The 23,935-nt window shown below is 41.8% G+C and overlaps 1 protein-coding gene across 1 annotated transcript in view; it reads right to left on the bottom strand.

Annotated features, from left to right (window-relative positions):
- LOC138661880 (galectin-4-like) overlaps positions 1-23,614 on the bottom strand; it is a 30,386-nt gene extending 6,772 nt beyond the window's left edge. The window contains exons 1-8 of the mRNA XM_069746828.1: positions 23,476-23,614; positions 20,059-20,147; positions 16,880-17,075; positions 13,668-13,784; positions 11,484-11,525; positions 9,372-9,413; positions 8,582-8,623; positions 8,445-8,477 (exon numbers count right to left, since the gene is read on the bottom strand). Coding sequence (XP_069602929.1) covers positions 8,445-8,477; positions 8,582-8,623; positions 9,372-9,413; positions 11,484-11,525; positions 13,668-13,784; positions 16,880-17,075; positions 20,059-20,147; positions 23,476-23,505 — 591 coding nt within the window. The 5' untranslated portion in view covers positions 23,506-23,614. The remainder of the gene's footprint in view (positions 1-8,444; positions 8,478-8,581; positions 8,624-9,371; positions 9,414-11,483; positions 11,526-13,667; positions 13,785-16,879; positions 17,076-20,058; positions 20,148-23,475) is intronic.
- Between the last annotated feature and the right edge of the window lie 321 nt (positions 23,615-23,935).

Genomic DNA, 23,935 nt, shown 5'->3' with positions numbered 1-23,935 from the left:
TGCACTAACAGACAGGATCCTAACCGTGCCGTCCCGCTCTTAATACATGACCCTCAATGACGTCCTGACCACGCCGCTCTTTGCGTTTAATTAGACATACCGGCGCGGCTACGGAACCACCGGTGCTCTGGCTACCATTCCCAATAGACGGAACCATGCCACCCCCGCAAAGTTTCCGCGGGGCCCGGATATGACAAGGCGCTGTAACCAGGCAACTTCCCAGCGTCCTGCTGTGGTTTCCAGCGCTACCCACGTGTGTATGACACATAGAATAGATCTACCAGCGCCAAATATAAATTCACTGTTGTCCCCATTGCCAGTAACACAATGGGACATATGTTCTATCACGCAGCGACGGTCAAACATGCGCCATTAGCCAACGTAACCCTGTAGTGCACACGCCTATATATACCACGGAGGTAACAATGCCATGCTACATTTATGGACACTCGCTGGTGTATATACTCAAAGGGAAGAAAAGTGTACCACTATCATTCTGCCCCCCTTGTATACAAGACCAATTACATGACCCAAGCATGATCTGTCCCGTATATATTTTAGCATATGTTATACAACCAGTCATGATGTTCAACTGTAGCACTTAGTTTATGACTCAAAAATTGTTAGGTAATTATTGCGTAATTATTGCGAGGGTAGGGAAAGAATTGTTCTCAATACTGTTATTATAAATATAGATGTTTATGTCGCTAGAGTACCCGATAAAATAAATAAATGGAATATCCGCCCGTTCTGTTATTATCCATATGTATAAAATGCTAAACACTCTATTTCAAACCATATACAATACAGGTCAGAGAGAGATTATAACACTTACGCAGCAGGGGCTGCCGCAAGTACATGGTTATAATAAACCCAGTATATCCTGTTTTAATTGGCTAGAAGACTTGTCCCACAACCCAAAACTACTCGGACTAAATACATTAAGCAATACGTCAAAAACCCTTATATACAATGTATAAAGATAACCAGAAAAACTCTTTATTTCTGAGCTAGATAGTTCTATTCATAGGAAACACCTATGAATAGAACTATCTAGCTCAGAAATAAAGAGTTTTTCTGGTTATCTTTATGTACTTGCGGCAGCCCCTGCTGCGTAAGTGTTATAATCTCTCTCTGACCTGTATTGTATATGGTTTGAAATAGAGTGTTTAGCATTTTATACATATGGATAATAACAGAACGGGCGGATATTCCATTTATTTATTTTATCGGGTACTCTAGCGACATAAACATCTATATTTATAATAACAGTATTGAGAACAATTCTTTCCCTACCCTCGCAATAATTACGCAATAATTACCTAACAATTTTTGAGTCATAAACTAAGTGCTACAGTTGAACATCATGACTGGTTGTATAACATATGCTAAAATATATACGGGACAGATCATGCTTGGGTCATGTAATTGGTCTTGTATACAAGGGGGGCAGAATGATAGTGGTACACTTTTCTTCCCTTTGAGTATATACACCAGCGAGTGTCCATAAATGTAGCATGGCATTGTTACCTCCGTGGTATATATAGGCGTGTGCACTACAGGGTTACGTTGGCTAATGGCGCATGTTTGACCGTCGCTGCGTGATAGAACATATGTCCCATTGTGTTACTGGCAATGGGGACAACAGTGAATTTATATTTGGCGCTGGTAGATCTATTCTATGTGTCATACACACGTGGGTAGCGCTGGAAACCACAGCAGGACGCTGGGAAGTTGCCTGGTTACAGCGCCTTGTCATATCCGGGCCCCGCGGAAACTTTGCGGGGGTGGCATGGTTCCGTCTATTGGGAATGGTAGCCAGAGCACCGGTGGTTCCGTAGCCGCGCCGGTATGTCTAATTAAACGCAAAGAGCGGCGTGGTCAGGACGTCATTGAGGGTCATGTATTAAGAGCGGGACGGCACGGTTAGGATCCTGTCTGTTAGTGCACGCATAAGCACGAGGGTGCTTCCCCAGGCGGACCATGGGGGAGGTGTATACGGTGTGCACCTAGGCTTCCGCCGTTAATGATAACATGGTATACGTGGGCGGAGCTTGGGGCACGCATGTGCAATGGCCCTTAGTGAGCGGGCATTTTGTTGAAGCCAGGAATAGATCTGCAGAGCTATGGGACATACATGCATAGCGCGGTATGGAGGTGATTGGAGTATCACGTGGCCATCACTGCGTAGATGAACACCTATCCTGTAGAAGCACGTGCAGGGGCGGAAATGAGGTAGGACGCTGGAGTTCCCTGATAAGTTATTTAAGTGTGAGTATTTAGTCCCGTGTCTCACCCTACCAGAAGTCTGTGCCCATACTGGGAGCATTGGACACGGGTGTTACCTGCCGATGCAGGGACCCCCTTATTTCAAAAAGAGAAATTCCCCACACACTTATTTCAGCTAGTTCCCCTGAGGATTCTCCCATACGGGAGAGGAAACGCGTAGGGAAGGTTACTTCATCGTGGTGGGTACAACACATTAGACTGACTTGGGAACTGCCCTTGTCAGGGCGGGAGCCACGCAGGGGCACGACTGGGGTAGTATAGAGACATTTTCTCCCCCCTCCCCCATGAGGTATTGCAGTGGATACTCCCGGAGAAAGGATGATGTGGTGAGACAAAACCATTTTTTAATAGAGCACTGGTATTACGAGCACTTTTTTGCACTGTTCACTAGCGATGTTATTGTCCATTGGAGATTTTAGTATGATGTAATAAAAGTTATATTTTAGATATTCATATATATTAGTGGTTCTCCTAGCTTTTGTGCCTAAATACTTGGGCACCTATTCATTATTTACATTTTTAAATGCCTTTTTTTTTTATCTTGTGTTTATTTTTGTGCTGGCTGATTTTGCACCAAATTCTTCCAAATGGCCCCACAATGTTTGATGAATTGGTGCTCGTTTTTTTTACCTTTTAAGTGTAAAAACTCACAATCATTTCAATAAGCTTTAAAATGTTGCAAGTTAGTGCACAAATTTTTTTTACAGACTTTATACTCCACTAATGTACACTGGAATATTATTGTGCAAAATATTTGTGACATTCTGAAAAGATTGATTGATTACGGTTATTAATTAATTAGACAAAAACATCTGGATAATCTAAACCTTGCACATAAGGGTGAACAAAAAATAATCAAGTAAAGTTAACTTTAAAAAAATGAATTATGCAAAAATAAAAATGTTCCTATTAAGCCTCATTCAGGTTCCATTTTTTTCACGAACATGTTCTAGCCGTGTTCTATCCGTGTATAGAGCACATACCAAATCTTGCTAATCACACTGTTCAATTGTCCATGTCTTTTTTGCAGACAAAGTGGTCCGTAAAATGTATAAATACTAAGACAAGTCCGTTGTTGATCTGAGTCATTGATCAAAATCACCCATACAAGTGTATGGATTTGTGAAAACCACAAACAGCACACAATGCAATCAGTTTGCTGTCCATTCTTAACATTTAACTTTTTTTAAAATTGAAATGCTTTATTAATCATTAGGAAAAATACATAGGCATGAAATACTAGATACATACCCCTTACCCCCAATAAACACAGATGTCTAATCCAACCCTCCTTAATGAGGCAGAAAAAAATAATTTAATAAAAATTCTATCTTCCAAGCTCCCAGGTAGTTCTATCCATAACACCCTAGGACCTCTATCTCTCTCTTAAAGCACCACCCCAGCGTTTTTTTTTATTACACCGCTATAGTAGTGCTTCAAATGTAAGTCCGCTGCCCCTATCATATATTCACCTTCCGCCAATTTTAACGTTATCCCCAATTCTCCCGTCGATCTCCGGCGAAAAGTGACCTGACTAACATCAGCCGAATTGAATGAAGTAGCCGGTTTTGGCCAAGAGTCTAATGTGTCGGTGCTCTAAACAAATAATTGTCGGGGAGGATAAGGATCCAACTTGCCCAGTTTCGGACTGCTGATCCTTTTGATCTCCTTGAATTAAGATGCTACCAGAGATATGTGGCAGCAGCTCTCTCATAGATAACACAAGAGCACTTGACTGAGTCTGCCCGAAAAGAAACATTGATTATGTTTCCTTCCCACTAACAAATTCATTCTCTAAGGCTGCTTTTACACATCAGTTTTTTGCCATCAGGCGCAATCCATCGAATGTTGCAAAAAACGGATCAGTCGCAGATTGTAAAAAACTGATGCGACGAATGCGTTTTTTCGACGGATTCGACTAGCTGATCCAGCTAATTGGATCCTAAAAAAATTGGAGCATGCTCAGTTAAAAAAATGGAATCCGTCGCCGGTTTCCGTCATTTGACGGATGCGGCGACAGAGGATTCCATTGTAGCAAATGACGGATGGCGACAGATCCGTCACTGTCCGTTTTTTCGACGGACACAAAAAACGTTACTAGGTCCATTTTTTCCGGCCGCCGGAAAACCAGTTTTCAACGGATCCGGCAAAAAAACGGATGAAACGTGAGACCATCCGTCGCAATCCATCACTAATACAAGTCTATGAGAAAAAAAAAATCGGATCCGGCGGCAACTTTTGCCAGATCTGTTTTTTTAAGAGTTTACTGGATTGAGCCTGACGGCAAAACATTGAAGTGTGAAACAACCTTAACCTGTCCAATTTTAAACCTATTTGCTTGCCTCCTAACTCCTCCAGTCCTCCTCTCTCTGGAGCAGTATGGAATGTAATAGACTCCTACATCAATTATCTCAACTTATCATTTCAGAGCCTTGCAGAAACATGGGTCATACCAACTGATACTGCCTCCTCTTCTGCACTTCCTACAGTGGCCTTCAATCTACTCCCTCTCTGTTCCTGTAGCAAACATGGTGGAGGATTTGGCTTTCTCACCTAGCTTCAACCATATTCCACCTCGTCCATCCCTCACTTTTCCCTCCTTTGAAGTACACTCTCGCCAGCTCTAACTTTCAAGGAGCCATCATCTACCAACCAATAGGCCATGCCACTACATTGATTGACCATTTACTACTTGGTTGCTACAGTGGTGCCTATGGAAGACCACTGGAAGAAACCGAAGGAGGAAGTGAGTGACAGGAGTTTGGAAGCAGCTGATTGTCAAGTATCAATGGAAATATTGCACCGTGCACCTCTTTCAGCAGGACTTCTCTATGATAGAGAAGAGTTCCTTCACCAATGCCTCCTGATGAACCCGGCACCAAAAAGGGGGAAACGCGTAGGGACTAGTGATGAGCGACTATGCTCATTGCTCGGGTGGTCTCCGAGTATTTTGGCGTGCTCAGAGATTTAGTTTCTGTCAATGCAGCTGCATGATTTGCAGTTACTGGACAGCCTGAATACATGTGGGGATTCCCTAACAAACAGGCATTCCTCACATGTATTCAGGATGTCTAGCAGCTGCAAATCATGCAGCTGCGTCGACAGAAACTAAATCTCCGAGCAAGCCAAAATACTCGGAGGACACCCGAGCGTGCTCGGGAAAACCCAAGCAACGAGTATACTCGCTCATCACTAGTAGGGACACGACATATGATCAGATAAGTTAAACCTTGACACATGCCATTATTGTTTACATGAAGGATGGACTGTCCCTTTGAGTTTCCCGTGTAACTAGATAGGTAAGGGAGGACTAGGGTGAGCCGACAAGGAGCAGGGGTGGAACTATCATGAATCAAGGGTGCCAACCTCCGTTGGCAGGCACGGGTGTGATGTAGGGTCCGTTTCTCACATATCCAATATGACCATCCTTCTGCTAATAGGAATTTATATAAAATAGGAGGAATTCCTACAGATATTTCTTATGAGATGGTTTTGTACCTGTAATAGGATTATATGTTGTATCTATAGTTAATCACAAAAGCTGAAAAATATATATTAAAGGACTTATACTTGTATGATGTTTGACTTTTAGTGAAATGTGTAATTAAAATATAGGATTATCTATTTCCCCTCTATATTCTGATACGAGACATGTAAGGGAAATATAGGATTAGTAGACGCTGAGTGGGGCCGCCACTATCGTGAAATATGGTGCCAACCTCCATGACTTAGGCAGGGAACAAGCAATAGGGAGAGACCCTGCCTATAAGATCCATACAGGTACTTTGGCCTCTCAGTTGGGTTAGATCCCTATTCAGACTATAAGAATCTACAACTGTGTTTTAACGGTATATATAGTATTGTGTGTTCGCATAGAGTATTTTTTTCTGCATTTAAAATAAAGATAATGTTTTAAGGGGAATTTACGTTAACCACTTTTACATGTTCTCTCATTGAATCAACAACTGTAAGAAAGCAATAGAGAACTTTTGGCCATCAAGTTGGCTTTTGAGGAGTGGCTTCACTTTTTGGAGGGGCCAAATCACCCAGTCACTGTCATTACTGATCATAAAAATCTGTTGTACCTCAAATCCACTAAATGTCATAATTATAGATAAAATAGATGGTCTTTGTTTTTTTACCAGGTTTAATTTTATTGTCACAAACTGTCCTGGGATTAAGAACGTCAAAGTTCTTAATCCCAGAACTTTGTCTCAAAGTTTTACTGGGTGTGGTAGTTCGAACAATTGCGTCCCTATTTTGCAGGATGTGGCGGTAGTCTCTGCCATGTGTTCTGAGCTGGAGGGAGAGGTATTGAAGGCTCTGGGGAACACACCTGCTTGTTCTTTAGGGAAATTATTTGTACTATTGCATCTGCATCTCAAAGTTTTAGAGGCACATCATAGATCGGTTCTGGCTGGTCATCCACGTACCAAAGCAACCTTAGACCTCTTTTCTCGTTGTTTTTAGTGGCCAAGGTTGCATCGGGATGTAGTCAACTTTGTCTTCCTGTAATGTCTGTACGCTTTCTAAGACCTCGCATACTCGTCCGTCTTGGGCTCTTATACCATTAACCTTACCCAACCGGCCATGGACACATTTATCCATGAATTTTATTACAGATCTCCCTTCCTCCTCTTCTAAGGCTGTTATCTTAGTTGTGGTGGATAAGTTCAGTAAAATTGTGCACTTCATTGGGAGAGCAGGTAAAGCAAACGCTAAGACCCTGGCTCATGTGTTTGTGACCGAGATTGTGAAGCTTCACAGGGTTCCCTCCGATGTGGTGTCAGAATGCGCAACCTAGTTTGTAGCTGAATTCTGGAGGGCATTTTGTTCTCATCTGGGGATGCATCTATCCTTTTCTCCAGCATTCCATCCTCAAATTAATGGTCAGACTGTACATCTAAACCAAAGGTGTTTTGTTTCAGATAACCCAGGGGATTGGTCATCTTTTCTATGATTAACTAAGTTTGCTTTAAACAATTGTCGCAGTGAGTCCACTGATAAGTTGCCGTTTTTTGGCACATATGGCTTCCATCCTCAGTTCTGCACCTTCGGTAATCAGGGGTAATCAGGGGTTCCTGGGGAGGAACGATTCTCTTCATCACTCTCTTCTGCATGGCAAGGGGTTCAGAACAACTTAAAAATTATGGTTGACAGATAGAAACACAAGGCTGATAAACAGTTGTCAGGTCCGGACCTGGGTGTGAATGATTTAGGATGGCTGTCTACCATAAATATTAAACTGAAAATTCCTTCCTTGAAATTAGGTCCTAGGTTCATTGGTCCTTACAAGGTGGTCGCCGTAATTAACCATGATGCTTTTTGTCTTGAAATTCCTCTAATTCTAAAAATTAATGTTTTCCACAAGTCATTGCTCAAAAATATATGTAGCGCCTGTGGAGCCGTTACCATTGCCACCATCGATTATTGTTGATGGTAATTTGGAGTTGCAGGTGGCAAGAATTGTGGATTCTCATATGGTTCTCTGCTCTTTATTACACTTAGTGTACTGGAAGGGGTATGGTCCTGAGGAGAGGATGTGGGTACCGGCATTAGAGGTTAATGCAAGTAAACTAAATTGGTCCTTCTATGCGGCCCATCCGGATGAACCTGGTCCCGAGAGTTCAGTAGAAGGGGGTATGATGTCACGAGGGTGTCACATCCTCCTGGAAGACCTGGAGTTAGAAGGTCACATCGGGTGTCATCGCAATCCTCTTTACCATAGAGCGGGTGGGAGGTTGTTCCCCATATCTCCACCCCAGGTAAACCCCAACGTAAATTCTGGTCTTGTCAAGATCTTTAGCTTTCATAATCTCTTTGCACAAAGACATTTTAAATTTCTTCCATGTTTTACCCTAACTCTAGAACTCCTTACCCCAACTGATCTGACTCTCTTCGATCTTTGATGCCTTTAAACATAACCTAAATCCTATCAGCAGCTCTTACCATCACCTACTCTGTCCTTTCCCCTTCTTTTTAGATTGTGCGCCCTCATGGGCAGGGCCCTCACTCCCATTGTAGTTGTCTGTCACTTTGCCATGTATACCTTGTTTTTTTATGAAAGAAAAATAGTAAGAGGAGCGGGAGAAGAGGAGGAAAAAGATGAGGAAGAAGAAGAGCCACAGGTATAGTAAAATAAGTTAAAATCATACCGGGTTATACACAGTCATGGGCACTCTCTGTGGCTGAAAACATAATAGAATATATATAAATCACATCATAAAGATACAGTAGTAGTAAACAGACAGATACACATTTAGAATATAGGTATAGGCATATATATGCTCACCTTGTTTGCCCCAAAGACAGGGGGTACAGCCATACTTGGTATCTAAAGCAATAAAAGTATATTACTTTTTATGCACACTCACATTACTATCCCCATAGATTATTATATTTATTGAGGGGTGATAACTTTAAGGCTGTGTGCACACGTTGCTGATTTTTCGCGTTTTTTCACAATAAAAATGCTATAAAACCGCAAAAAAACAGCATACAATATGCATCCCATCATTTAGAATGAATTTCGCATGTTTTGTGCACATGATGCGTTTTCTTTCGAGAAAAAATGCATCACGGTAAAAAACGCAGCATGTTTATTAATTTTGCGGGGGTTTTTTTTGCGGATTTCCCACTATTAAAATGCATTGGGAAATGTCTGGAAAAAACACATCAAAAACGCAGCAAAAAATGCATGCAGATTTCTTGCAGAAAATGTCAGGTTTTTCTCAGGAATTTTCTGAAAGAAATCCTGAACGTGTGCACATAGCCTTGGTTTTCTAAATTTTATTAGATTTGATCAGGTCATAACATATAATTAGAACAAATAGTTTCTACCATGTCTCTATGGTGGAGGTCCGTTTGGCACATTTTGCACTTTACATGGGATGAATCCAGAACAGTGTCATGGCTTACGTTATAAATAAAACTAATGTGGACAAAGCCTAAGAAAGACTTGTAGCCAGCACCTATAGGGTTCCGTAACAATACATAGCAAATAGTAATGGACACGGCAGTATAACTTCTACTACAACGCTCAGTTTTGTACAATTTTTCTTAATATAATGTTCTGCACTCACCATCTGTGCTCCATAGATTGGAGGTACAAATGTATTTTGAGCCTAAAACAAAACACAGAACATGTGAACATGTTAGTTATGAGCTATATATGCATACTATAGATTTTCTATTGTCAGGTTAGTCATTTAAAATAATAAAAGCCCCAATAATAAAGTGTGTTTCTAAAAATTATCTATCTATGGCTGTATTTATGCTCATAAGTGACAGTATTAAAATAATACACCCAAAGTCATGTGGCAAGGCTTGTTAAAGGGTTAAGAATTGCTACTTCCAGTAAGTGGCTCTAGAATTCTATTCCTCCTCCTCTCTGAAGAGGCAAATTACATGTTTACTTTCCCAGAGCATGCATGGCTTTTAAGCCTCCTCACACTTGCATGCCAGACCAGGCATGTCCACAAGGAGATACATTACCCCTTAGATCCCTTACTTATGTATGAGATACGATTTATATATCAATAATTAAAAATATAGTAATGGGTCAAATACAGTTTGCCATGTCAATCATGGCAATGGATCGGAAAAAAATTTGATGATAACCCATACGTGATCCAGTTGTTATGCACCCATTAACAGGGTTGTGGAGGCCTTAGGTACAAGTTTGCAGTCCCTCTATCTGTGAGGATTCTCCGGTGCCGGGAGTTGGCGGGAACGTGACCCGAAGTATATGATTGCATACATGTGGTTACGTTCCAACTAAACATGCACGGCCTCGCTCAATACAAGTGAATTGAGCAAGGCTGGACCCGTCTTGTCTTAATGTGTCCACTATGGGAATCGGCTCCGGCACTAGAGAATCCTGACAGAGCTAGTTGTGCGAGCTGTGAGGATTCACAAGTCTGCAGTCACATGGAATGACTGAAGATTTGTACCCCAAGCTTGGACAACAACTTTAATTTATAGTGGTCAATTATGATCCAAATACAGATCAAATGCCACCGCTAGAACTGTGACAGAGAGTGGTTTCCTCTATTTCAGGGGTCAGAAGATCGCAGAATTTGGCTACCCACATGCCTGCACTGGTTGGATCTGCTTAGCTTTCCAGTTAGCTGTGCCAATTTCCTTGGCTCAGCTGTTGCAAGTGTTAAACTCTCCTGCTTGTCTCCTAAAGCTTTCCGTCCTGAGTTGTCTCAGCTGTTCTGATTTTCTCCACTCCCTTCAGGCATAAGTATTCACTGGTAGTTACCAGTGATGGCTCGATATATCTTAGAATTGGTTTGAAGCTGTGAGTGGTGGAAAGAGAAGTGATTTAGGAGTCATCTCCTGAAATTTCTGTTTGGAAGTTTGTCTGGTTTCTTCCTTTTCCTTATCTCCCTTTTGGTTTGTCTGGTTTGTCTCCCTTCCCTATCCCTTTATATACCATTTCATACTCTAGGTGTGTGTTGAGGGCTGTACTTAGGGCAAGACAGGGATAGGAACGCGTTTGTATCACGGGATGAAAGAACCCGTCTAGGGACATCAAGGAATTCAGGGTTGCGTAGGGCAAGTTGCGTGGGGTTGCCCATCTAATCCTTCCTTAGTGGCAATGTTTCTCTTCCTAGCCGTCTCACTGTGAAACGTCTGGCTCCTTGGTGGCACGTGACATCAAACTAGTGCATAATGCAACCATTGGTTTGCGTTTAAAAACATTCATGAAAACTACCACATTGACTTGGACTGGTCAGTCTACTGTCCGTATGCTATCAGTTTTGCAATTGGACAGCACATTGACCCAGCTTGTCTGAACGAGCCCTTAGGCAAGATAGATTACGTCCATCCTGAAGTATGATGAGATGGGACTAAAATTCTTAACAACAAGTAATATTAATAGTTCTTTCCCTTAAAAGAGCCATTTTCAGATGCCCTGTAATTGTAATGCTTAGTGAATGTTATGAAAATTCTTAAAAATTGCATTCAGCTATTTGATAGTTATATCCTATCTGGGGAAAATTGAATGACAACTAACATAAATGCCATAAATACTTATAGACATAAACAGTAAAACTATACTTCGACAGCCGTGCATGGAAAGAGATCGTCTAATTAGGCATAGCTGCCATGTCGGAAATCCCTCCGTATTGGCTAGTTTTAGAAAATTGTAAAAGTAATAATTTTTATATAATGTGAGTACCCACATAGCCTGGAGTGTACGGCGGCGGAGCCGGTGACATCTGAACCTAAAAAGAAAACGAACATAGCTCAGGTTCAGATTGTGCGGTATGATGGATAAAGAGTCTCTAGAAATGAGAAAACTCAGTAATCTGCTTTTAACACATGTTCACTATGTATGCATAAAAATAACACAATAAAAGACTTTCTCTTGAAAGTTATCCAAATATATGTATTGTGTATGACGTCCCATGTGCCAGTATGCACTCCTGACCACAACTGAACATGACAGTGATGAGATGACGGGTTGTATCCTGGGGGTTCTCCTCCCAGACCGGAATCAAGGCATCAGTGAGCTCCTTGATGGTCTACTTGGTGGTATCCTATGTACCGATACTCAATGTCACAAAGGTTCTCAATTGGAATCAGGTCTGGAGAACATTTACGCCAATCAATGGCATCAATGCCTTCATCATTTGGGAACTGTCTACACACTTTGAGGACGAATAATCAAATCAGAAAAGAAGCACCAAGAGAACCAGAATAATAAAAATACAAAACCCGGAAGAAGGCACTGCGCTGAAAAGCGCGTTGGGGTGGGTGGAGCCACGTTTTCTCAGGTAAACTCTCAGGCTTATATATACTTTTGGTGTAAGGTCTTTGCTCCACATGACTCTTAATTATGGCTGTTTTGCCTTTATTACTGTTTTCTTTGATTAAAGTGTACTCTTAATTTGGATTTATTCCCCATCTACATTTACTCTCATGGGTATTCTTTATTTGCACTATGCACTTGCACTTTTGAGCGGACCTGTATATCTTTATTTATTTATTTTGCCTGTGGTCCTGTTTGCCTGTTTGTTTATCTTGGCTCCACTCCTTTTCTGGTGTTTCATTGTCATTTCCCTGTCATTTTTCTGATTCTATAACATGTATTTTATTGCTACATCAATAAAGTTTTGCATTTTTATTACTCTGGTTCTCTTGGTGCTTCTTTTCTAAATTGATCGTTCCTTCTCTTGCATTGAACCTTTGTTGCACACATCCTTTACACCCCTATATATACTGGTCTTTTGATTAGTGGTATCATCTGTGGGTATTAGCTTGGTGTATGTGTTTTGGTCACACTTTGAGGACGGCATTGTCCTCACAAGGGGGAACTCAGGGCCCAATGCACCAGTGTAAGATCTGACAATGGCTAAGAAGATTTCATGCTGACCTGTCACGTCCCAAAATTATATTTACCTGGCAATATAGGTATAATCTGTAGAATAACAGCATTCCAAATAAGTGTGGCCGCCGTACTGAAAGCCCAGCTACTGGGAGGAAATTAACTTTACTTCTCCCGGCAGCCTCCGGCTTTCAGTCATAGAGGTGCAGCCTCATTCACTGCTCAGTACACAGTGAACATATAACTAAAGGACAAAGGATGATCAACAGGCCAATGTAGATATAAAAATAGAAAAACCTTTATTGAAAAATAATACATGCAACTAAACAGGTAGACGGGTGAATATAACCACAGTGCATACAAACAATTTAACCAGAACGGGACATGGGGAACCTGGCTAGTAGAATCATGGTGGTATTAAAATAAATGGATGGTAAAATCATGCATGAAAAATCCTACTGATGGCCCCAAAGTAAGAGCATGGGAACACAGGCCAAGGGCTAAATGCACAATATCACATAAAGTAATCATTTAACGAAATATAGTATACCCAAAATACGGATCCAGTGAATCACCAAAATTGGTCAGAGGGGGCACACCAGGAAGCCAGGGATCACCACATCACCCCGAAGCGCGTTTCAGCGGAGCCTTCGTCAGGGGGCATGGTTATAATCAAAAATGTGCGGCTTAAAAAGAGGACCAGAACCAATCGGTATAAAACCGGAAGTACACAGTGAGTAGCGACTGTAACTGAGATTCTAGCACTGACTGACTGCTGGTCAAGCTGGCTGAGCTGTGTAGGGAGACAATAGTGGGGAGCTGCCCCGATGTCCATACTCCCTTTTTCTGACTAAAACTTCAACTACGTCTCTGAGTAAAACATAGGTGCCTGCGATGCGGGAGCCTGACCATGGTTTCCTCTGCCCGCGGTTCAGGCAGCATGAGTCTCCTGACTGGTTCCCTGCGGATGATGAGTGTTCCCCATCACCAGCTATACATAGGAGACTATTCTTTCTTCTAGCTAGCATTTGGTACTTACAGATGGAGAGAAGGTGACACAGCTAATATTGAGGTCCCCAGTTATTTGAAGGGACTGGATGGATTGATAGGAGAGACGATGCCGATATTCCAGTAGGTACTGTCCATTTACAGTGACCTAAATACAGAAAGAAGATGATTCTTCTTATTATTAAAAGTTCTGAGATAACATGCAACGTTACTTTTCTTCAGATTATTACATTTCTTTAGACAAGGTGGCACTGTTTTGAGACTGGGTTGGGTTGATTCTCAATACCCCAATTGCCTGTGCCCATTGCAGGGTCTGTGGATTTAAGATTGCTGCCCAAATTCTCACCAGATTTTAGAATAAGGAATGCTGCTGCGGTATCCCACAAAGTGGCCATCTCCATGGGATACCCGATGAATAGTGTGTTCCATGCAAATACTGTGATTTTCTGTGTAAACTGTATGTTGTAACATATTGTGAAACCTGCTGACAAGCAACACAACGACGGTAAAACTTCCCCACAGAGGCTTGTTCACATGACCCAGCTCTGCTTGGTATGCAGTAGTTTGTGGAGAGAGCTGGAACAAACTCCCCTGGGTAGTCAGCCAATGGCTGCCGCTGAAGGAGTCACATGAGTTTGAGGAGCTACAGTAGCTCCTGTAAGGTAGTAAGAACTGAGGTGTGTGTCTCCCCCACTGTTATATCCATTTTCCTTTTACATATTGTGGAGCCTTGTGTGTGCTTAATTGGGGAGGGAAGGCAGCTATTCAAGACGGAAAGTTGGGCCACTGTGAGGCACATCATTGACCACCAGGAGCACAACCCTCTGCCGTCCACAACATGAGGTTACCACACTGCCACCCAAGATTGGATCCCCCGTGTCTGTAAAGCAGGAGTGAACAACCTTTTCTGGTCTGAGGACAACATTGTGATATTGAATTACTTCCAAGGGCCGCCGTAATATTTAAAGGGGGTTGCCCACTTTCTCTTGTTAGAGCCAATTTCCTCACACACTGACTATAATTTCAGACCATACAATGGCCGCTGGTGGATGAGCGTGTGACCAGACCTGTCCATCAGTCTCCTCCAATAGAAAAGCAGCTTTCCCTTGTGAGTTGCTTTTCTATTGGAGGAGACTGATGGACAGGGCTGGTCACATGCTCTTCCGCCAGCAGCCATTGTATGGGCTGAAGTGCTGGTTAGGGCAGCTGCACTAAGAAGGGAAAGTGGTCATTCCCTTTAATGGGGTATGACATTTTGATAGGTTTATGGCATGTCAAAAGTATATGCCATAGCTGTCTAAGAGATGCAGGTTCCTCATATCAAAATTGGGGTGCCATTCTTGATGTATGTGAACACCTCTGATAGGGACCCATCAGACTTATGGGACCACCTTGATGTTGGTTGATGGGCAGACATTATTTGGCCAAATTTTGTGCAAAGTGTCTCATTCATTTTTTCCTAATATTTAAAAGTCGTATTGCTTTTCATATTTCATATATTTCACATTGACATGCTTTAGCACAATAGAGTGCAACCTTTTTTTTGTATATTAAGATAAAAGGCAAACCAGAATCTGAATTTGCAGACAGTGTTTCGGGGTGTTTGCCCTCTCATCAGTGGGCAAACCAACATCTGAAGCTGGGTGTGCGCTTCCTGGCTTCAGAGGCGCACTGCGCGTGACCAAAAGTGCAGAAGATGTACGGGAGCCGTCTTGTTTTGTCCTTTTTTTTATACCTAAACGCATGTATTTCAGGGTAAAAATTGTTAAAAATGTGGCACAGCTTGTCTTCTATAGCCACCATTCAGCACTGTTTATTACTGGCTGCGGAATGAGCTATCTGAGAAGCCATCAGTGAGCTAATGGTGATGAGAGAGTTTGTAACACTTAAATCTTTCTTTTTCTGAACTTCATAGGGCTTATTTCTGACCACAGACTACATAAAAGCTGAACGTGCAGAAAAAAAAAAAAAAGAGAAACATATAATGGTCAACATTTTTAATGAAACCAAATTGCAAGGAAAAAAAAAATGTCCCAAAGGTAGGAAAACTAATTTACGCCAGAGGCCAATGATCGCAATGGTGGCACTGTCCTGTTATCAATTATTTTAATGTCCGCCTGAATGATTCCCCAGACGACCAACCCTTGTCTGCTTCTATGACATGTGAATTACAGAGCGACCGTCAGGAATGAAAGATTACCCGAATGTTCCGCCTCCTTGTCATTGACCTTTACACATTCGGTTCTATCTTTTGATAGTTTTATGATATTTGACGCTGCTGACAGTATAATGGCGCCACCTTTTCAGTGGGCAATTACACCGGTCTAATAAAATTAGATATTAACTTATGCAAAGTCTCACGAGTCATCTCCCACGATTATATACAGGCGAGCTGGTTTATTAGTTAACCCTTTAAGAACAAGGCCATCTTTTTATTTAAATTTTTTTACACTTTTATTTAAAAAAAAACAAAAAAAAACAAAACGCTACTGCATCATTGTTTTTGGGTTTTGTTTTTATGGTGCTCATTGTATAGTGAAAATGAACTGGTAAAATGATTCTTAAGGTCAGTACTATTACGGCGATACCAAGCTTGTATAGGTTTTTTTCTTTTAAATGTTAGCAATTCTATGATTCTAACTATGTTATTATTATTATAGCACCATTTATTCCATGGCGCTTTACATGTGAGGAGGGGTATACATAATAAAAACAAGTACAATAATCTTAAACAATACAAGTCATAACTGGTACAGGAGGAGAGAGGACCCTGCCCGCGAGGGCGCACAATCTATTATGTTGTAGGCATTTGCCTAGAATATCATCGGCTCGGTTTTTTAGATGCCGAGCTTCAGTTTTTATTGGCACCATTTTGGGGACCATACAATATAGACTGATTAAAATGTATTTTTTAGGGGGTGCGGTGAGCAAAAAAAGAAAATGGGAATTTTGTTGTATTTTTTTTTCTTTACGGAATTTACCCTATGTATTAAATAATTTTAGATTTTGATAAATTGGACTTTCACGGATTTCAAATATGCTGATTTTTAAACATGATCACCGGTATATTTTTGGTTTGAGAAACTGGTGGTCAGGAAAACTTTTATTTATTTTTCTGGGCCTAGCACAGGAGAGGGGTCTACGCTACTGCTACGTTTTCCAGTAGAGAGTTATTTGTTCACCGGCACATTGTTCCGCTCCTTTTTCGCAAGTGTGCACCCAAAAGACCCTTGATGTACCCACCTGAAACGCGTGTCCCATCACCTGGATCGCTATGTCAAAGTAGCCGTTGCGTTGGAAAGGCATATGGGACTTTCTCTCTTCGGAGCCCCAGCTCTTGCTCTGCATTGTGTTGCATACGATGACATTTCCCTCGTCAAATCGGGGGTTAAAGTGAAATGCAATATCATTGCTGTAGTTAATGAAGTTGATTGCAAACCTAGAAATGCACATTGAGGTGTGAGTCACACGTGATAGGACTGCAGGAACTCGAGACCTTACAGATCAGACGAGATAGTGCACACATACACAGCGCAGGTTCACCTTTCACATATATCTGTTATTGGAAACATCCCCTATTGCCACCATAAATCAAACAGCACTGCAGATTTGAAATGAAGCATGACAATGTATGCTGCATACAGGGTCGGACTGGGCCACCGGAGAACCGGAGCTCCAGGGGCCCCCAGCAGCGGCTATGGGGACCCCGGTGCCAGCGGAGCAGCAGCGGGTGACAGGAAGCCTAAGCCTGTCCCCGCTGCTAAAGTGAAATGAATATTCACGCTTCCCCACGCCCCCGTGGGCTTGGAGAGGAGTGACTTCATTTCACTAATAGCGGGCAGTGTTTGCAGCTAACACTGCCCGCTATCAGTGACCCCGCACCGCCAGGGGCCCCCAAGCCAACACATCCACTATGGGGCCGTAAGCCAGGGGGGCCCGGCGTCAGTGCTGCCCCCCAGTGCGAGCCGCATTCTAATGACGCTCCCTCTCCCATCATTCCCCTCGCCGCTGACACACAGCGGGTGCGTGATGACATCACTTAATCTCCCATCATTCCCCTCGCCGCTGACACACAGCGGGTGCGTGATGACGTCTCTTCATCACGTACCTGCTGTGTGAGAAGCTGACGGCAGAGCAGCTCCTGGCATTGGAGCAGAGCTGCCGCCGGAATCAGCATGGGAGCGAGGAGGAGAGGTCAGTATTGTGTTTTTTTTTTTTTATATCAGTGAGTCCTGGTTGTTTAGGGGGAGGGGGGTGAGCTGCATCATACCCTATGGGGGTGAGCTGCATCATACCCTATGGGGAGGGAGCTACAACATACCCCATGGGGAGCGGGAGGGAGCTGCATGATACCCTGTGGGGGAGCTGCATGATACCCTATGGGGAGGAAGCTGCATCATACCCTATGGGGAAGGAGCTGCATCATACCCTATGGGGGGAGCTACATGATACCCTGTGGAGGGGGGGCAGAATGATACCCTATTGGAGAGGGGCAGCATGATACCCTGTGGAGGGGGGACAGCATGATACCCTATTGAAGGGGGGCAGCATGATACCCTTTTGGAGGGGGGCAGCATGATACCCTATGGGGGGGCAGCATGATACCCTATGAGGGGGCTACATTATATTATGTGGGGGGCTGCATTCTATGGAGGGGCTGCATTATACCTTATGAGGGGGGCTACAATTTATTCTGTGGGGGGCTGTATTATACTATTTGAAGGGGGCTGCATTATACCCCATGAGGGGCTACATTATACCCTATGGGGGGCTGCATTATACTCTATGAGGCTGGTTGCATTATATTTTATGAGGGGCTGTATTATACTATTTAAAGGGGACTGCATTATACCCTATGAGGGAGCTACATTATATTCTGTGAGTGGCTGCATTATACTCTATGAGGCTGGTTGCATTATATTCTACGGGGGGCTACATTTTATTCTATGAGGGGGCTGTATTATATGCTATGAGGGGGCTACATTATGGGCTACATTATATTCTGTGAGGGGCTGCATTATAATCTATGAGGCTGATTGCATTATATTCTATGGGGGGCTACATTTTATTCTATGAGGGGGCTGTATTATATGATATGAGGGGGATACATTATATTCTTTGAGGCCTGCATTATATTCTGTGAGGGCTACAATATACTATATGAGGGGGCTACTTTATATTCTATGAGGGGGCTGCATTATATTCTATGTGGGGACTACCCCCAACCCCTGCCACATTTTTAAGACATGTACTACTTTATATTATACCCCGATATTAGCGCATTTTACCGCACAATTGGTGGTCTTGTATTTATTTCTATGTAGCTACATAGTGGGCCCCAAGAATGATTTTCTCTGGTGGTCCCAAGGTGCTCCAGTCCGACGCTGGATGCATATGTAACCCACTGCAAAGAAAAGGGTGAAATGAAGTCTGCCAAAGTATTTATTGCTTTGCTTTCTCTGCTGCAGCAATAAGGCTGGTCTAAATGCAGTTTTAAAGTGTGGAGCGGGTGCTACAAGGGTGCTGGCCCTGGTCACAAAATTTTTAGGGGTGCAAAGGTCCTAATTTATTTATTTTTTTATTTATCACCTCCAAGTAGTGGAGTCACTTGCGCCAAAGATCCTGGGTAAAGCACATGCAGGCTTGGACTGGCCAACAGGAGAATCCTCTGGTGGGCCGCCCCTGTGCAAGAGTGGGACACCACTCTCTTATATGAGCACAATACACTTGAATCACTATGTACAGACAAAGGCAGCATCTTATTCATTTATCAATCTTCCCAGGTCATTGTTACATAAATTTGTGATTGAGGATAATGTCACATTTGCATGTAGTTGAAAAGTGGGGTCCTGGAGCTGGTTACTGGTGGGCTCTAGGCACCCCAGCCTGGAACTCAGCACACGCCCCAAATTTGCGATCAGGTGCACATGATGACAGTAAAGTTAAACTCAGTCATGTACGCTTCCTTGGCCATAGGCTCCCTTCACCACCATTCTCCAAATTGTCTACAAGTTGCAAGTATTCTAATGTAGGCGGCACAATTATGTCCCTACATCGCCTCTCTTTGTGTGCAGAGGAGAAAAAAAACGCAGATTAGGAGAGTATAAACAATTTTTTGGAAGGGTATTGAACAAAGTTTGCGTTATTACTTTTGGAGGAACATTTTGGAATCATCTTTACTTTAAATGAAGCCACTTAGGGGGGGTTGTATGTTTCAATCCGCACTGAGGTGGCGTATATTTTATGGGTAAATTCAGTGGGCATTATTACTGGGTTAGGGGTAGCTCAACTTTTCTGGCCCAAGGCGCTACTACGCCACTATAAGACCATATGATAAGCGTGTCTTCTTTTACAATGTTTGGTGGGAAAGGTCTATACTTCATAACTGACCTCTCTCCTTTATGGTTCCCCATATAACTCACCGTTTTGCATGGCTGTGGGCTTGTCCTTGGATTGTCACTCTCTTCCCTTCCGAAATTCCCCCGAGGATTGCACTCTGGAAGGGGACACTCTGCAAATACAGTATACCCCATAATTAACAAACCATTGATTTTATGGTTCACATGTTGTCATACTTAGAATTCTAGGTAACAGTTATATCTCTCAGCAATGATGGCACCTGTCCACTCTTAATTAAAAAAACTTTCTAAAAATGTGCCCATGACGGGGCTAGAAATAAAACGAAATACATATATGTTTTACCTACTAGAGCCTTCCTCCATTCTGCAGCCAGTGTCTCATGTTGACCTTCCGGCTTTCTCCTCCCATGAGGAGCATCAAATGATCGTTGCAGCCAATCTAAGCCATAAGATAGAGCCAGGAGACCATTTCCTACAACTCAAACATAACGTGACCCCTGCAGACAATCTGTGACACTAGCTGAAAAAAAGAGACCAGGAGCCCAGAGAGGGACTTCGGGGAACAGTACAGAAATGCAGCACTGGGTATGGGAGATTAATCTTTTTTTTCATTATTTAATTTTAGAATTTGTCATCTTCCTGTTTTTGAAAAGTTTATTGTCACTTCCCCCCTCCTTCCTAGGGTTAAAATGAGAACTGAACTTTGCAGACCAGCTATGTCTATCAATTGTGAACATGATTGGGTCAGTGTGATGCTCTGCACATCCAGATAGCACATGATTACGAGCCATAGTGCTTAAAATGCGTAGACCTAGTGTCTTAGTTTTTATTCTTTCCGTTTGATGATGAAGAGCCTTAGTGTTTGAAACGCGTAGGACTAGTGTGTTTAGTTTTTATTTTTTCTGTTTTGGTATTTAAATAGTTAGTAATAATTATAGTTTTATATTCTTTTCCATTGTGGTTGCTGGATGACGTCCTGCCTTCTACCAGACCCGATGAGAACATTGGTCCATGTGTGGTACATTGTGCATACGGCTCAAAATTACTTAGCCTGAACGTAGCATAAAGAAAACTAAAATAAAAAAATTATTTGTTTCATTTGTTACAGGGCATCTGTCAGTCGGATTCACCTTCTTAAGCCATCTATCTGGGCATGTAAGTTATAAATAAGATAATACCTTCATATATTTGACCCGATATCTTATTTCAAATAAATCCACATTATAATATGTAAATGAGCTGTTAAGATCTATGGGCCGGACATAGATCTTCCTGAGAATCTGCCTCCAGAGCTTATTGTAAATGAAAGGAGGAGTTACCAGTGTGAGACATGTAATGACTGACAGTCTGCTCTCCAGATCTGCATGTCTCACACTGGTAACTCCCCTTTTATTAAGAATAATACATCAGATTGCAGATATCAAAGTATTTTATTCTACTTTCTATGACCTTCATGCCCCTATAGACGGCTCAGGAGGAATAATCCTACTGACAAATTCCCTTTAAATTTTAAAAAAAAAAAATCTATCATTGGTAATAACCTATTTGTAAAAAACTAAAACCATATAATTTAACCACCATGTGATGAATGCCAATAAAATAGAAATACCAAATATGTTGTTTATTGGTCAACTATCCTCTCGGAAAAAAAAAAAAATTATATATATATATATATATATATATATATATATCTACAGTCATACTACCAGTATTCCTATTATTTGTAAGCCAAAATCAGTTGAGGAACAATCAGAGAGGAAGTATAATAGAAACACGTCACCACTTCTGCCACTTCTGCATTTTTCACCCACTCCTGGTTTTGGCTTACAAATACTGATGGAAAATACTGACCAAATACTGAACATGTCCTAATACAGAGGCTATGGAAGGTAAATGGTGCAAAATTTTTAACAAAACCGAAAATTATTTATAGCCGCAAATGCATGCATTTTTGTAAGAAAAATAAATAAAATCTTATCCCCAGTGGTGGACATACCATTTAAATGTTTCCAATAAAAAAAAAAAAAATAATAATTTATTCTCCCCAAAACAAATCCCATTAAAAATAATTAAAAATGGCCTGGTCCTTGATCGGTTAATTAGTTCTCAGTCCACCTTAGATATTCAGCAACTGGAACATTTTTTTTTCTACATCCATCTCATTGAATAAAGGAAAGGGATTAAAGGGACCGTTCCTAGTTTAATGCAACATAAATTACACAGAACTGACGAAAAGAATAGCAGGAAAGTACAGAATATATACTGGTTGTTTTCAGTACTAGAAACAAAGGCGTAACTGAAAAATTTCTAGACTCTAATGCAAAATCTGTCCCAGGGCCCCCTAAACTGCTATGCAGAATTTATAACACTGGTGTCTTAGGCTGCCGTCACACGTTTAGTATTTGGTCAGTATTTTACATCAGTATTTGTAGCCAAAACCAGGAGTGGGTGATAAATGTAGAAGTGGTGAATATGTTTCTATTATACTTTTCCTCTAATTGTTCCACTCCTGGTTTTGGCTTACAAATACTGATGTAAAATACTGACCAAATACTGCGAGTGTGACGGCAGCCTTATACTACCAGAATGGGGGAGTCCTCAAAAGGGACGAAGTTTTCCTGCTTCCTCTGCCCCATTTATAGCAATGTTCCTGACTTGTATGAGCTCTACGTTGGTATTTTCTGCTTTCGAGAAAAACGGATCGATTGTCATCATGATTTTGATCAGAGTTTGATACAGAGTGTCATCATTTTTTTTGCACATGGAAACAAAAAAAAAAAAATCTCTATTTTTACCTACCAAGCAGTCTGTTAAAATTAGACCATACAAAGGATGGCATCAGAGTGCGGTCCTATTTTTTTTCATGAACCCATTGACAATTTTGATCAGACACCTGGATTAATATCGGACATGTCTCCATTATCTTCTGTTTCCTCAAAAAACACGGACATGTGACCAGCCCCGGAGACTATTATATTTAAGGCCACCGTCACACTAGCAGTATTTGGTCAGTATTTTACCTCAGTATTTGTAAGCCAAAACCAGGAGTGGGTGATAAATGCAGAAGTGGTGCATATGTTTCTATTATACTTTTCCTCTATTTGTTCCTCTCCTGGTTTTGGGTAGCCCTCATACAAGAAGAACTGACGTGTGAATGAGCCTCATTCTCTAGAACGACATTGAAGAAGGGGTAAAAAAAAGGTTAATATGAGTACTCCCTTTAAAAAATTCAACACTTTTAGTCATACAGTGCTACAGAATAGAAAGCTGTAAGTCTAAAGTGTGAAAATACAATGATTTTATCCCTTCCCGTGGACCGTCCGACTCTACATCACTATTGTAGACGTTAGGTATCTTCTTTATAGCTGTTTTGCAAATATACTTTTCTTACTATAAACCCCAATAAATGTGAAATAACGACTTATCGTGTAATATCTTGTAATGCAAAACAGAGAAAGGAGCAAACAGATCATAACTTACTGGATTGTAAATGGGAGCAAACGCCGCCATGTGCCGAGTCAGATCCTGTCAGAGGCTAATGGTGATGAGAGTTTCGTTTCTCGCTGAAAGCAGTGAATGATTGAGAGAAGGGAAAAGGAAAGCAGGAAGTAACACTCAGTTCACACAAAGGTCATAGAAAGAACTACCGTATCTTATGTGTGCGGGTTTTGATCAGAGGCGTAGCCTGGATTCAGCAGCGGGGAATAAAACACATCTCAGGGCTTACTTTGCTTACAACTACGGAGACGCACTGTATTTGTAGTAGGAATAGTGGGCACCTCAGCAGATGACCAAGGTGTCACTAACCAAGATCCCTATGCAAAGGCCTAGACCAATAATACCAATATTACCACCACATGGTGACCATATGCAAGGCCTAGACCAATAATACCAATATTACCACCACATGGTGACCATATAATGGTAGATACCAACCTTA

Source organism: Ranitomeya imitator, chromosome 2, assembly GCF_032444005.1.
Source record: "Ranitomeya imitator isolate aRanImi1 chromosome 2, aRanImi1.pri, whole genome shotgun sequence".
Classification (NCBI taxonomy): Eukaryota; Metazoa; Chordata; class Amphibia; order Anura; family Dendrobatidae; genus Ranitomeya; species Ranitomeya imitator.
This window is presented reverse-complemented; position numbering and strand designations above follow the sequence as displayed.